We start from the raw sequence: 14,846 nt of genomic DNA, 5'->3' as shown, positions 1-14,846 counted from the left end.
TATGTACAGTTTTAAAACTTTCCATTTGGTTCCCAACACAAACAAACAAAAAGCAAGATTTTTTTATGTTTTTTTAAAATGATAACATTTTTTCCCTTGTCTCATGTGGAGCTTAGAGAAGGCCAACAAAATATATAAAAACAGTGTTTAAATTCCTGTTTTTATTAAAGCATTTAATTATCCTCACAGAATAATCCAGTCCTCTCAATTGCAATACACTACAAATTTACCCCCAAAAATCAGATTCATTTGTGGTAAAAAATCCAAGAAGCATGATTATTGAAATTTCATAACATATACAAACATGTTTGGGGTTTTTTGTTTGTTTGTTTTTTTAATACAGGGAAGGAAAATTAAGTAAAGGTGAATACATGATTCATATGTCACAGATTAAAAAAACAAAAAAATGCTGTGTCCATCTTGAAACCTTCTCCACCAAAATATGTAAAACTGCTGCCAGGCAGTTCTTAAAAACTCAACGTGTATTTTTACATTTCATAAACTCGAAATACCTGAATTCTCTTCTAGAAAGAAAATTCAAATTCAGTGTGTACTGTTGGTGTGCACTACTGTCCCATAATGCAATACTTAAGGAAAACTGCTCAAAGTTTCAAAACCTTATAGCTGTGGCTGGAGGTAAAACAATTTCTTCTAAAACTAAGCAATGTAAATTTTTGCCAAAAGATCTTACTTTTTGAGTACTATGCTGGTAACAGCTATCTAAAGAAATTCTTCACTCAGAGTCCACTTACGACCATTTTCAGAACTTTAAAAACAGCAGCATCTTACAGTCTTCAACAACAATTAGAATCTGCAAAGTTGTCTTACTGTGTGACCACATGTATTGCGTTTGTCTTTCTACAATATCTGCCTATGGCAGTTAAGGAGTACAGGCTGGGTTACACTAAAGAATTAGTTTGTGAATGAAAGATAAAAACAGAAAAAGTAATGTCAAGAATGAAAAAGGAAAAAAAGAGAAGTTGAAACTCTGCCTATTTTTTTCTCACCTCTGCACTTTCAGAAGTTACAGAAATTGTCATCTACACCTTCCTTCCCTTTCTCATCTTGCACTGATGTACAGGTGTGAGCTCAGGCCTGAGACGTCTCTGTATAGTATGCAACAAAGCACAAATCTGATGTCATTCCAAAGTACTGTTAAGCTGCTTTCCACACTAGGTAAAGACTGGATCTATGGGAAACAATCTATGGTTACATTTTAGACAGCTAAAATGCTTGGATAAGTTTAAGGAAGTTTAAAAGGGAAACATGAATACACAAAATGCAGATCTGCATGACACAAGCTCTTGTTTCATGCAAGAATCATCATTATATGATGTTACTCCCATGGATAAAGAGCTGGAATAACAAAATGAAAACAGAATGACAAAATTCTGCTTGACAACCTGAGCAAACTCAATGTTCTACTACAGACTAGAAGCTATAGAATCTGGTACCTTTACATTACAAAGCCTATTTTCACAAAGATTGTAACATTACAGAAAAAAGCACTCTCATAGCCAAGACTTTTTAATCTGTCCCAGCCTGGCCATGTTGGCAAGTTTAACTTTCACTTTATCTCTGGTCTCTGGACTGCATTCTACAGTTGAGCTCGTCTCAAAGGAGATAGCTGGGGCACATGTGAGCAGACTTCCAGTCTTCTCTGGAACCATGGCTGCTGGGGTCTGCAGAACTAGTTGCCCCCTCAAAGAATGCCTGAGCTGCAGGAGGAAGGGATTGTGGTTTGAATAAAGTTCAACAGTGTCTTTCTCCGAATTGCAGCAGGTGGAACAAGCTGAGCAGAGGATGCGGAAAATGTAAACCCAGCCTAGGTAGTGGAGCTCTGCGATGTTCAGCACAAAACATCCTAGGCTGATGCTGAACATGAAGTTCAAGAAGATGGTTTTTTCTGTGGCACGTGACACAAAGCAGTCTGTGCGAGTAGGGCAAGGGTATGTCTCACAGCGATATAGGTGAGACACCTCAAAACCAAACAAGAGGTACTGTCCCACCAGGAAAATGATCTCCATGACAGATCGTAGTAATACATGAAGAATGTAGATGAGCAGAACCTGGTTGGACTGCATAGTGGGATCCTCTCCGACTTTGCCATAGTCCTCTTCCACAAAGCTTTGTTGTACTCCTTCCCTCTCCCTTGCATCCAATTCTGTCCTGTAATGAGGGCAGTAAGTGGGCATGTCCCTCAGCGCCTCCATGCCATTCGTACACATGTGCCCACATCTTTGTGTGGGAACTCTCTGGGATACCACCTGTGCTCTCTGGCTGTTCAGCTTTTCATCTTTGGCAATCTTATGCAGGACAAAAACTATGTAGAAGATAGATGGGGTGGAGACTATCACAATTTGGAAGACCCAAAAGCGCAGATGTGAAACAGGAGCAAAGGTGTCATAACAGACATTGTTGCATCCAGGTTGCTGGGTGTTACAGATGAACTTGGACTGCTCATCACTGTAGACCGCATCACCCACCAAGGCCACCAGCAGGATACGGAAAATGAGCAGCATGGTGAGCCAGATCTTGCCTATCACTGTGGAGTGGTTCTGCACCTCAGACAGGAAGCGACCAAGTATGGACCAGTCCCCCATGGCATAGGCCTAGACAGAAGGAAAACAGGTGTTAATCATAATAGGACCACTTAGATGGAGAGGTTTCTGTGTACAGCTGCTGTATGCAGACATAATTTCATTATGAAGTTGTCTGAGCTGAATCTTTACCTTAATAACTGTTAATTTGCTCACACTGGTTAATCAAACTGTGAGGCACACATGGCTCCAAAACTTACTTTTGTTACAGGTATAGTACATCAAACAAACATTGCTATCTCGGGGCGCCCGTATAGCTCACCTGGTAGAGCGGGCGGCCCATGAACAGGGGCTACAGTCCCCGATGCAGCGGTTGTGAGTTCAAATCCCGCTCACGACCCTTTGCTGCAGGTCTCTCCCTCACTCTTCTCCCCCCTTTCCTGTCTGTCTCCACTGCTCTACATAAAGGCAAAAGCCCAAAAAAAAAAAAAAAAAAAAAACAAACATTGCTATCTCAACACACTATGTGCACTTTTCATGTCCACAGTTTAACTTCTTAACAATATGATACGCATTTTCTGTTGTGTGATCCAATGATGCATTGACTTTGCTTTCGTGACCAAAATGGATTGCACTTAATGTGCAAATTATGTCCAACCAATCATCAATGTTCTGTGTTTTCAGTAATCTAGCATTATCAACAAGTCAATGTTCAGATTTAGTTAGTAGCCAATTGAACCTCTATTTTAGTTCTTATTTCTCCTGTCAAATGTGGCTTAGAGGCATCATTTCTCAAATATATACCACAAAAGTTGAAACTGAGTTTTCATAGGTACCAGTTTCTAATTATACAGAAGGTAGCTAATTGAAAGGGATGATATGTTGGTATGTGTTGCTTCAATCAAAGTGAGAGGTAGACAAAGAGAAAAAGACAGAGGGAGAACTGAATCAACATACTGCCTATTAGACAGACAATATTAGGCCTATTAAATGTGTGAAGGTTTATACAATTAATTTGTTGATGTTGTTGTTGCTCTTCTTTGCAGTAAACACTTTAACTGTGAGAGTGCTGCAGCATAGTTACTTAAGCCCTGCTTAAGCAACTATGCTTAACTGATCTGTTGGAGGTTTCCTGAATTGTGCTATGAATTCAATGAGAAGGCACCAGTAAATGAATTGCCTAATTTTCCTCTGCGCAGTGTTTGTGTCTTAATGGTGTTTTGGCAAGCTTTTGCAGCACTCCAGTTCCTCAACTGTGAAAATTTATTTTTGATCTAAAACACATTAGCTTTTCAAAAATAATTTTAACTTAAGCTCCTCAAACTAGCTTTTTCTAAAGCTTTAAGCTTCAGCTTTCTTTTGCCTTCATCAGTGAATAGCGTTTGCTTAGCTGTCAATAAGTGGGTTATGTTGTTATCATGTAACCTAAGTACACAACCTCTGACCAACTAGGACCCAGTCGGCTGCTGGAGAGAGATAAAGGACAACATTCACATCTGACACCAGACACCATCTTTGAACAGGGGTTACTATCTCCATCCATAAACGACCACCTGTTGTTCCCTGATTGAAGTATCATACTTGTACTCGTATCCTAGTCATGTGATGACACCTGAGCCAGCTCCATGTCAACATAGAGAAGAGAACACAATCACCTGATGACAGTGGGATGTGGTTTAAATCTCTAATAAAGGGAAGTTTACAAACCATGGGTTAAGGTAATTTGGTTAAACAACTTGAAAAGGCAAATCATTGTTTCCTCCCTCCCATTATGATCCTATGTACCCCAGATGTGACAAGCCCATAGCTTGAAACCTACTATTGTACATTATGAAGAAATATGTGCTAAGTAAAGATGTTCCTTATTAACCTGTTATGACATGCTTTTATGCCTTATTCCAGTTACAATCAAATGTTTGAAGCATCCATGTTATGTGTTGGTAAACAGTAGATCCTGCTTATTGTAACATCTTTAACAAGCTAGCAGGTGCATTCTGATAGATACCAAGGTACTGAGGACTGTAAGCACATCATCCAGGTTATTGATCATTGTCTGCCATATACACTGACACAATCTGCTAAATCTGATCATCTGTAGTGTGAGCGGAACGTTAATGTTTGGCAATGGTAATAGGATAAATTCTGTTGCTTCTGTTTTCTGTTAGTGATTAGATAAAAACTAAATCAAGCAGTTTTTAATGGATTTTTGGAACTAATTTTAAAGGCTTCTGATTATTATGGCTACTGATTACACAGAATGAGAGGCAGGGTTATCTTCACTTTGTTGGGAATTAGTCCCTGGTAGGAAAATGTATTAATGTATTTATACATTTCTGTATTTTTCATAGCTTAAAAGTTTTTAATTTAAAGGTAATTAATTTAAAAGATAATGGCATAAAACATTTTTTTAAGACTCTTTACATGTAGAAAATTAAACTGTAAACCTAATCTCTGGTACCCATAATGTCAGATAAATTACAGCAGACGTGTTTTTAATAAGCACTGATGCCAATGTGCAGGTATAAATGTGTATAAATTTGTTATTTACTTTCAATCCTATTTCTTCTCAGACACAGTAAGACAAACTACTTAGTATTTTCGTGTAGAAAAAAACAAACAAAAAACAAATAGTAACAGAATGCAATCTTAACTCACCTTAATGTAACCTTGACATTTGCAGAAAAAATCCTTCCAACATTGCCTTTCAAAGCAGTGTGCATAGCTATTTTTGATCTTAAAGCACTAATAAAAATGAACCTTGCTGAGTGTCGTAAGGGAGAATAGGCTGACTACACACATTGAGCCACTCTATATCTGAAACTGACATTGTGCTATGTCACTACAAAAGCTGGCAATGTACAGTGCAACAAAGATTTCAAAACACAATGAGGGGTTCCTTTTCTGAACACCCGGGAACAGACAAACAAAGAGCATATGGAACAAGCTGGAAAGGGGAAACAATGCAGGTTCATGCAAAGGCTCTGTATTTAGCCACCTTATAAAGTACAAGTTAAAGAGGAATACATCATTCCACATTTTGTTTATTTTACAGATCATGCCTCAAACATTTTCAAAGTGTAGCCCAAGGTAATGACAGCAGGTCTCTGTTGAAGCTATTACTGTTCTCCATTCAATCAACATACATTGGCTGAGCTGGAAAAAAAAAAAAAACGCTTTCACTTTCTTCTATGAGTATTGGTATCATAAAATAGTCAGTCCTCTGGGCCCAGTCACTGATGGTGGTAAACAGGTTGCAGAAATGTTGCATCCAGGAATCCAGGTCACTTCCAGAGGCAATAATCACAGTACATATGTCAAAGGGCTTTGCCAGTAGTAATCATTTTAATTGCTGAATTGCTGAATTGTAATTCAGCTTTCACTCTATTCAGATCTGGAGTAAAGCCTGATAGATTCAACAAGTTAGGACAAAACTAAGCAACACGATATGAGATCATCCAGATGTGAACAATACTTGCATCATAGTTTAACAGCATGACTGCTGATTTCTGATTTCCGATCTTATTATTTATATTTACTGAGAGACTGATTAAACTGTTTACTGGCTTTTTTCGAGACATGATAAACAGTTGTTTTCCCTCGTGGCCTCTCTGGCCTTGTTTGCAGTAATAGTGTTTTTTTGGCAGCTGTGTCCTTGGGAAAAACATTGAACCAGAAGTTGCTCTCAATGGCAGGCAGGGACCTTGCTCTTTCATACACCATACACTAGGTGTGACAGGTGAACTTTCGGTATTAATTCGTCCTCCTCCAGTCACAATCATTTCTCTTTGATGGGCTGTGATGCGTTTTTTGGTACTGAGCTTAGCATCAAACCACTTTTTAAAAATTGTGCCGGCGATCTGTCCTCTTACCCAACAGAAATAACTGCTGTGGTTATCTTGTCGCACGCAACATTTTTTCTTTTGCTGCTTATCCCAACATTTCATGCACCAAACAATATTTTCTGGTTTGCTTCAACCTTGCTGACAAGTACCTCGAGCTCAGTTTCAGAAAAGTTTCTCTTTTTCACCCTTTTTGCCACGATGATGACGACAGGTGAGGGAAAAGTAAATCTTCACTTGCTTTATAAAGAGGCGTGTTTTTGCCATATATGGTTATTTGGAGGGGTTTCTGAAGGCAACGTGCATAAGCACGGTGATTAAGAACAAGTGGGATTTATCACCACTGATGTGCGTACAACCCCCATACACATGTTTGATAAATACAGATTTTTTTGTACTTACACACACTCTAAATTTCATGCGTACGACAGAATTTAGAACTTTTTCTATGCTCCGATGATAAATGAGGCCCCTGGTCTTATTAGGATAGATAGCATTCATTCCACTGGGCTGCTCTCATTTTTACGAATATGGCTAGGTTTCATAGAAATCTGTAAAGCCCCCATCCTCTGCTTCTCCTTGGCTAGCAGCGCCCTCTCTCCATCTCTCTGGGCATGATTGTGTGTGTAGTGGCTTTGATTGCAGGAGTGAAGACAGCTATGCAGGAGATCAGCTCACCTATCACCAATCATCTGGTCCCTCCAGATGATTGATTCTCCACCAGACATTTGACTAAGTAACCTTGTCAGTCAGTTCAGGCTGCTTGCATTATCTGCCAGTTTGTTTGAGCTGTGTAGTAACTCATTTCTGCTTTGCTTCCTCTTCTTTCTCTTGCCACTGACAGTTCCTGGGCCTACACTCCAATCCCTTCAGCTTTTACTCAGCCATTCCCTCCATTCTGCCACCTAGATCACTTACCTGTCCCTGTCGTCTTCCCTACAGATTATTCCCCACACACCACTCAACACATGATGGATCCTGACTGCTATGACGAAGACTGGACTTGTCAGCTGAGTGGCTCGCCTAGCTTAGTCCTGTGTCTTGTCAGCTATCTAATTTGTTGGTATAGCTAGCCCCTATTTTCAGTTCCTTAGCCCGTAATCTGATTCTTTGTTAGTTTCTCTGTCTAGAATGTCCTACTGACTTGGCTTTTTGTATTCTGTTGAGTTAAACCCTCATTGTAATAAACTCTTGTACTGGTACCAGTCTGCTGTGGATTCATGTGTGCACCTGGGTTTTCTGTGTAGCAGTAACAGTATGGTTGGCCCAAAGTGTAGCAGACACAACTCCCAGCATACACTGAACTCCACCCCGAGTCAAGGGGTGTTATTAATTCAGCATGACCAGGTTGAACACAAAACAAGATTTCAGTAACATGGGGAGAGTAGGACTCTGTTGACATCAGTGATGGTTGGTCCTCAAATGCAGTCAAAGTAGATGGACAGTGTTTACCAGATGTTGAGTTTTTAATGTTAAGATGACCATATCATTTGCTCTTTCAATTTACCTGTGTTTGTTACAGCTATTTACAGATGCAAATTCAAAAAAATGTATTACAGAAATTATATGAATTTATCATCAAATGACAAAACAGAGAGTTTTTATTTTAACAAGTGGTTTTAATCAAACTGACCTTAAATTCCAGCCGCATACCCACAAGGACAGAAATACCTTGGTTTATAATACTCTGTTTACACCAACATTCCTCTGATGTTATATTACTTAGCATATTTTTTGTGTGTTGTATTGTTGTAAACCTTGTTGCTGCCCTCTTGGCCAGGGCTCCCTTGTAAAAGAGATGTCAATCTCAATGGGACTCACCTGGTTAAATAAAGGTTAAATAAAAATAAATTTAAAAAGTTCCTGACAGTTACAAAGCCCTCCTGGATCCTCACTGTGGTCTACCAGACCATATTTCCCTGCTTTTCCTGCCAGTTTATTCCTAAATAAAAAGGATCAAATGATCAGTAGAAACTGTTAAATTGTGGACAGTTGAAGCTACAGTATGACATCAACTGAACTGAGGTGGAGCAGGTGAGCAGTTTTAGGTTCCTGAGAATTAATATCACAAAGAACCTGTCATGGTCATCACATATCTTCCCTCTGGTACAGAACACACAGAAATGACTGGACTTCTTCAGGAAACTTAGGAAAGCTAAATTCCTGTTCAAGTTTGCTTTTACAGAATAACAATACAAAGCATCCTCACCAAATTTAAGGAAATAGCTCCATTACTGCTTACCTCAATACAAAGGCACCTTAACTTTATTGCCACACCAGTCCATAATTATGTTGACAGTGCTTCAGCCTCACAACATTACCCTTCTGAAAAAGAACCCAATGAATCACAAGATTGGGTCTTTGATACAATTTGCAAATGTGCACTTTAAAACAGGAATAATAAAAAATGGATATAAAGAAGTATTCCAATTATTTCAAAGAATTTTGCCTTGCCTGGAAAGATAACATAAATAGCATTTGAAAAGGCTCTCTATAATGCTACAACTTCCTATTATTCATCATTAACAGGAGAAAACTACAACAGCCCCAGGTTTACTTTCAGCACTGTAGTCAGGCTGACAAAGAGTCACAGCTCTGGAATCCCTGTTTGATACAAAGCAGTCTCTGCAGCACAAATGCATCACTTACAAGCTCCTCACGCACCTGGTGTAGTTTCTTTTACTGATTAAAATGGAAGAATAGTGTTCCATTTCGCAAATGGCCCACATATGTTACATGTTCAAGGTAGCCGTGGGGTTAGGCAATATCATTAGGAAGCACTGCGTGAACTTTCATTGCTATGGAGCTGACGCTCATCTATTTTCATCATGAAGCCAGATGGAAGAAATCAATCTGACTTCAAGAATGTCTTAAAGACACTAAGACCTTCTTTTTTTTTACTTCTAAATTTTCACCCTGTCTCACAGTGATGACTCAACAAAAACAAATGTGTATTAGCTGCTTACAGACTGAACTACTTCAATTCCTTATTATAAAGATGCTCCAATAACTTCTGAAAACCATCCAGTGATCCAAAATGCTGCTGTCAGAGTACTGAAAGAAACTAGACTGAGAGTTCTAAATCGTGACCAGAATCAAAAATCTTTCTCTAACATAAAAAGCTTTTAATGACCAAGTTACATCGTCTCTCAAAGATCTCACAGTATCCCATTACCAAAGGGGTACTTCGCTGTCAGAGTGCAGACTACCTTATCCTCGCTCTGCTGGAGCTTTCTTCATGTAAACAGAGTTTGTTTTTTTTTTTCTTTTCACTGTGCTGCTCAAGAAGAATTGTTTGATTTCTCTCTATAATATAATATTGTTTGGTGTTGAACTTATTACGTGAGATGGCCTGAGATGACCGACGTTGAGAATTGGAGCTAAATAATAAAACTTGATTGAAGTGAAATTTACTTTTCTTTCACAATCAGCCAGCTGGGATGTGATACTTCAATGTAGTCAGGGCTACCATCTCTTTCATCTCTCTCATCTATCTTTCTGCCCAAGTAGTCACTATCCTGCACAGGGATACTGCTGCTTATACCAGCATCTTCTTACAGTCTCATGGAAAACATTTCTCAAAAGATATGTGACGATAACCTCGATCCATAACTTTTTTGGTTTCACATATTCATTTGTAGGCTTCTTAGTAGTCTGACACACCAGGTGTTGGATGTGGGTATAAGCCACTGCACATTTCAGTCCTTTCTGATGCTATCTATGTCACCATTTTCTTCACAATGGAAAACAACAACCTTTCAACAGCACTGAAAATTCCAGTTTTGTCAAGGATCTGGCAATGCCTCCACTACATTTTCCCAAGGAGCACTCTCTGTTACAGCAATGTTGCACCAATGCAAAGGGCTTACACTAGCTGACACTAAGCAGAAAGCAAGGAGGACACAACAACACCATGAATATGTTAATTAGTGCATGAGCCAATTTTTAATTAATCTCAAGCACACCAGCTCACATAGAACTCTGTTCAAACACTGTTAAAGTACTCTATGCAACACAATAGCAAGTTGTAATATTGGAGCAATTCAGTCACACATGATTCTGACTAAGAATAATGAAATGGAAAGCTGTACCCTACTAGTGTTGTATGGGATGTCAGAAGAAGACCCAAACACAGGACACAGCGTGTAGCTTTAAAAAACAAAAAAGTGAGCTCTATTAATTAATTCAGTAAATGCCAACAAAAAACATGTGGAACAAACTGAAGCAAAATACAATGTTTGAAAAATTACTTTAAAAAAGGGTTCAAAAATACATATGCACAAAGAAGCAGGTTTCCCACTAAGGTTACTGGTTCGATTCCTGCCCCCCTCTATTTGTCAAAGTGTCCTTAGGCAAGACACTGAACCTCAAGTTGCTCCAAATGGTAAGTGAGTAGTGATGTGCCATGCGCAAAAGCATGCAGTAAATCAGAAGAGCCAACTCCCATCGAGTGAGAGATGGCTCCTGACTTTTTTTTTTTTTTCGCTGCTCAGTGGCTCAGCTCAGCTCACAGCAGAACTTTGTTTTGATTGGCAGCATGGCGGCCTTGTGGCCAATCACATGTGAGGATTTAGTGCCACAGCTGATGTTATAATGGAGATGCAATGCTATCTTGAGGAGCCTCTCATCCAAAGAGCAGAAGACCCACTGAGCTGGTGGCAGGCCAAGGCCTCAGTCTTCCTTCACCTGGTGAAGGTGATGGAGGGGAGACTGTGTGTTGTGGCAACATCTGTTCCCTCAGAGAGTCTTCTCAGAAACAGGGCAGATGATAACCGAGACTAGAAACCGCAATAGCCCAGCCAAGCTGAGACATTTAATTTTTTTGAATGCAAACCTGCACTAAGGACATACTGTTTTTGTTTGAACTGAGTTTTGTTCTGTTTCTGTTCTGGTTCTGTTCTGTGGGTTTGTTGGCAGTGTTTTTTTCATTTGTTTTCATGTTAAATTAAGATTAAAAGTTTGATTAAAATATTTAACTAAAGTAAGAATGCCTGCTTTTGTAACATAACAATAAAACAAAATTGCAAAATGAGGCCATTATAAGGCTTATCATAAAAACTCTAAATTCAAAAGGGTTTATCAACACACAAAGCATTCATATTTGCCAAATTAGCTTAAATTATGAGGCTACAGATGATAATAATTAAGAGCCGTTTGGGAGCAGAAAGAGCCGGCTCTTCTTTGGGAGCCGTGCCACAAGAGCCAGCTCTTTGAAAAGAGCCGAACTTCCCATCACCATAAGTGAGCACCTTGCATGGTGGTTCCACAGCCACTGGCATGTGAGTGACTGTGTGAATAGGTTAAGGAGACACACATTGCAGAGCCAACTTTGTAGAACCTAACTCAGGTTGAAAAGGTGCTTGTTCTTGAGTGATGTACTTATTGTGGGTGGGTAAGCACAGCAAAAATATTCAATTTAGTTTAGTTAAATTTTATTTCACAGCACCAATTCATAACATATGTCATTTCAAAGCACTTTGTATACTAATGACCTTACAAATTTTAAACATAGAAACCCATCAAATCCAAAGTTTCTTTAAGATTCCCAAGCAGGCAGGCAACAGTGAAAGGGAACTAAAAAACCTTAGGGAGGGCAGCCATCTGTCTTGACCGGTTGTGTGAGGGTGGGGATGAGGTGGATGGGGGTGTTTAGGTGTTTACGGTCAGCATAGTAGTTTATCAGATGGAGAATAAACAATGCATAAGAGAACAATAAACTCTTTGGAGTTCAGTGAGTCCAGTGGTTGCAGATCAGAGACATGTAGTTCCAGATCCAGAGACACCTGCAGAGAGAACAAAACACAAACTACATGAAAGAAAACACACAAAGTTAGTGATGTGTGATGGCGCTGTATAATTGTTTGGAGAGGAGAGTAGAGGAGAGATGCAATGTGCATCATGGGAAGTCCCCCAGCAGCCTAAACCTATAGCAACATAATTAATGGATGGCTCAGGTGGCCCTGAGCAGCCCTAACTATAATCAAATCAAAATCAGTTCAAATCAAATCAAATCAAGTTTATTGTCATTTTGCCGTACATACACAGTCGTCCAGGCAAGGTGAGAGAGCGTTTCTTCAGGATCCAATCATTTAAAGCAATTTTAATAAAGAAGTGTTTGCATATCTGGATCAGCAGTTCAGCATTCTGACAGCTTGTGGAATGAAGCTGTTGATCATTCTGGAGGTTCTTCCTTTAATGCTCTTGAAACATTTGCCTGATGGTAGCAGTTCAAACAGTTTATGGAGAAGGTGTGAGGAGTCCCTGACAATGTTCAGTGTCCTGCTCCTGCAGCGGCTCTGGAAAAGTTCTTGGACAGAGGTGAGGGAAACTCTGATGACCCTCTCAGCTTCTCTAACTATCCTCTGCAGGGCTTTTCTGTCTGATATACTGCAGCTGGAGTACCATGTTGAGATGCAGTATGTTAGAACGCTCTCCACCAGACCTCTGTAAAAAGTCCTGAGGATGCTGGCAGGGAGAGAGGCTTGTTTCAGCTTCCTCAGGAAATGCAGTTTCTGCTGAGACTGTTTGATGATCGCTGCAGTGTTCTTATTCCAGCTCAGGTCCTGCAAGATCTGCACTTTGAGGAACTTGATGTTCTCCACTCTCTCCACTGTGCAGCCACTGATGCTGAGGGGAGCATGCTCAGGACATGAAGTCGATGATCACCTCCTTCGTTTTGTCCACGTTGAGCAGCAGGTTGTTCTTACTGCACCAGCCCTCTAGGTGTTTCACCTCATCTCTGTATACTGATTCTTTGTTCCCACGAATGAGTCCCACCACTGTGGTATCATCAACAAACTTGATGATCTGGATCCCCTCATGTGTGGCTGCACAGTCGTGTGTTAGTGTAAACGACAGTGGACTGAGTACACAGCCTTGAGGAGATCCAGTGCTCAGCATGATGGAGTTAGAGATGTTCTTTTTGACTCGGACAGACTGGGGTCTTTCGGTCAGAAAGTCCAGGACCCAGAGACATGTGGCGATATCCAGGCCGAGTAGGAGGAATTATTATTCTCTGGGGGATGATCATATTAAACACTGAGCTGAACAGGATTCTAGCGTAGGTGTCTTTATTTTCCAGGTGGGTGATGACTGAGTGAAGGTGGTGGATATTGCATCCTCTGTGGAGTGGTTGGGATGGTAAGCAAGCTGAAGGGGGTCAAGCGATGCAGGAAGGCTGGCTGTGATGTGTGGTTTGACGAGCCGTTCAAAACACTTCATCACAATCGGTGTCAGTGCGATGGGGCGATAGTTAATTAGACAGGCTACAACTAATTTCTTTGCCACTGGAACTATGGTGGATGTTTTGAAGCATCTGGGGACAATGGTCTGACTGAGGGAGATGTTGAAAAGCTTCATCAAAGAGGCATATTTTAAGCTTAATTTTAAAAATAGTGAGTGTGGCTACTTCCTGAACCCAAACTGGAAGCTGATTCAACAACAGAGGAGCGTGATAACTGAAGGCTCTGCCTGCCCTTCTACTTCTGGAAACTCTGGAAACCACAAGTAGACCGGCAGTCTGAGAGCGAAGTGCTCTGTTGGGATGATATGGAACAATAAGGTCTTAATAAGATGGCGCTTAGTCAATAACAGTTTTATATGTGAGAAGTAGAACTTTAAATTCTATCCTGGATTTTACCGAGAACTAAGGAAGAAAATTTAATACGAGAGAATTACTCAGATCAATCAAAAAAAAAGTATTTTGCCCCTGGGGGGAATTCAAAGGCACACAAAGCATTTGGACACAGAATGGTCGCAACAACTGTACAATAGTAGTGGAATATGATATATGATCGTTCTTACTGGTTCCTGTCAGAACTCTGGCTGCAGCATTTTGAATCAGCTGGAGGTTTTTAAGAGAATTATTGGGACATCCTGATAATAGAGAATCATAATAGTTTAGCCTAGAAGTTACAAATGCATGGACTAGTTTTTCAGTGTCACTCTGAGACAGGCTGCTCCTGATTTTGACGATATTATTTAAGTTAAAGAAGGCCATCCTCCAAACGTGCTTTATGAGTGAGTTAACATGATGGTGTGTTTTTGAGGTGCTTAGGGCCAAATACCATAATTTCAGGTTTGTCTGAATTTAGCAGAGGAAAGTTACAAGTCATCCAGACCTTTATGTCCTTAGGACATGATTGATTGGACTAACTGATTAGTTTAATCATGCTTCATAAATAAATATAGCTGGATGTCAGCTGTAAACAATGGAAATTTATGCAGTGTTTCCTCATAATATTGCCTAAGGGGAGCATGTACAAGGTGAATGGTATCGGTCCTAACACAGAACCCTGTCGAACTTCATAAATAACTCTAGTATGAGTGCAGGAATCATCATGAACATGAACTGTAAACTGTCTGATAAATGTGATCTAAACCAGTTTAGTGCAGTTCCTTTAATCCCTATGACATGTTCGAGTCTCTGTAATGAGATGTTGTGATCAATTGTATCAAATGCAGCACT

At 39.9% G+C, this 14,846-nt stretch overlaps 1 protein-coding gene across 1 annotated transcript; it reads right to left on the bottom strand.

Annotated features, from left to right (window-relative positions):
* Positions 1-1,511: 1,511 nt before the first annotated feature.
* On the bottom strand, positions 1,512-2,603 carry LOC103355253 (gap junction gamma-1 protein-like). Its single transcript, XM_008278973.1, has one exon. The coding sequence runs from the start codon at positions 2,601-2,603 to the stop codon at positions 1,512-1,514; it is 1,092 nt and encodes a 363-aa protein (XP_008277195.1).
* Between the last annotated feature and the right edge of the window lie 12,243 nt (positions 2,604-14,846).

This window comes from Stegastes partitus, unplaced genomic scaffold (genome assembly GCF_000690725.1).
Source record: "Stegastes partitus isolate 25-593 unplaced genomic scaffold, Stegastes_partitus-1.0.2 Scaffold140, whole genome shotgun sequence".
In the NCBI taxonomy this organism is placed as follows: Eukaryota; Metazoa; Chordata; class Actinopteri; family Pomacentridae; genus Stegastes; species Stegastes partitus.
Note: the sequence above shows the minus strand (reverse complement) of the source record. Positions and strands in the feature narration are given on the sequence as shown.

Bases quoted from the DNA above. Each gene is read 5' to 3' on its own strand.
- LOC103355253 (XM_008278973.1), bottom strand. From the start codon at position 2,603: ATGGGGGACTGGTCCATACTTGGTCGCTTCCTGTCTGAGGTGCAGAAC.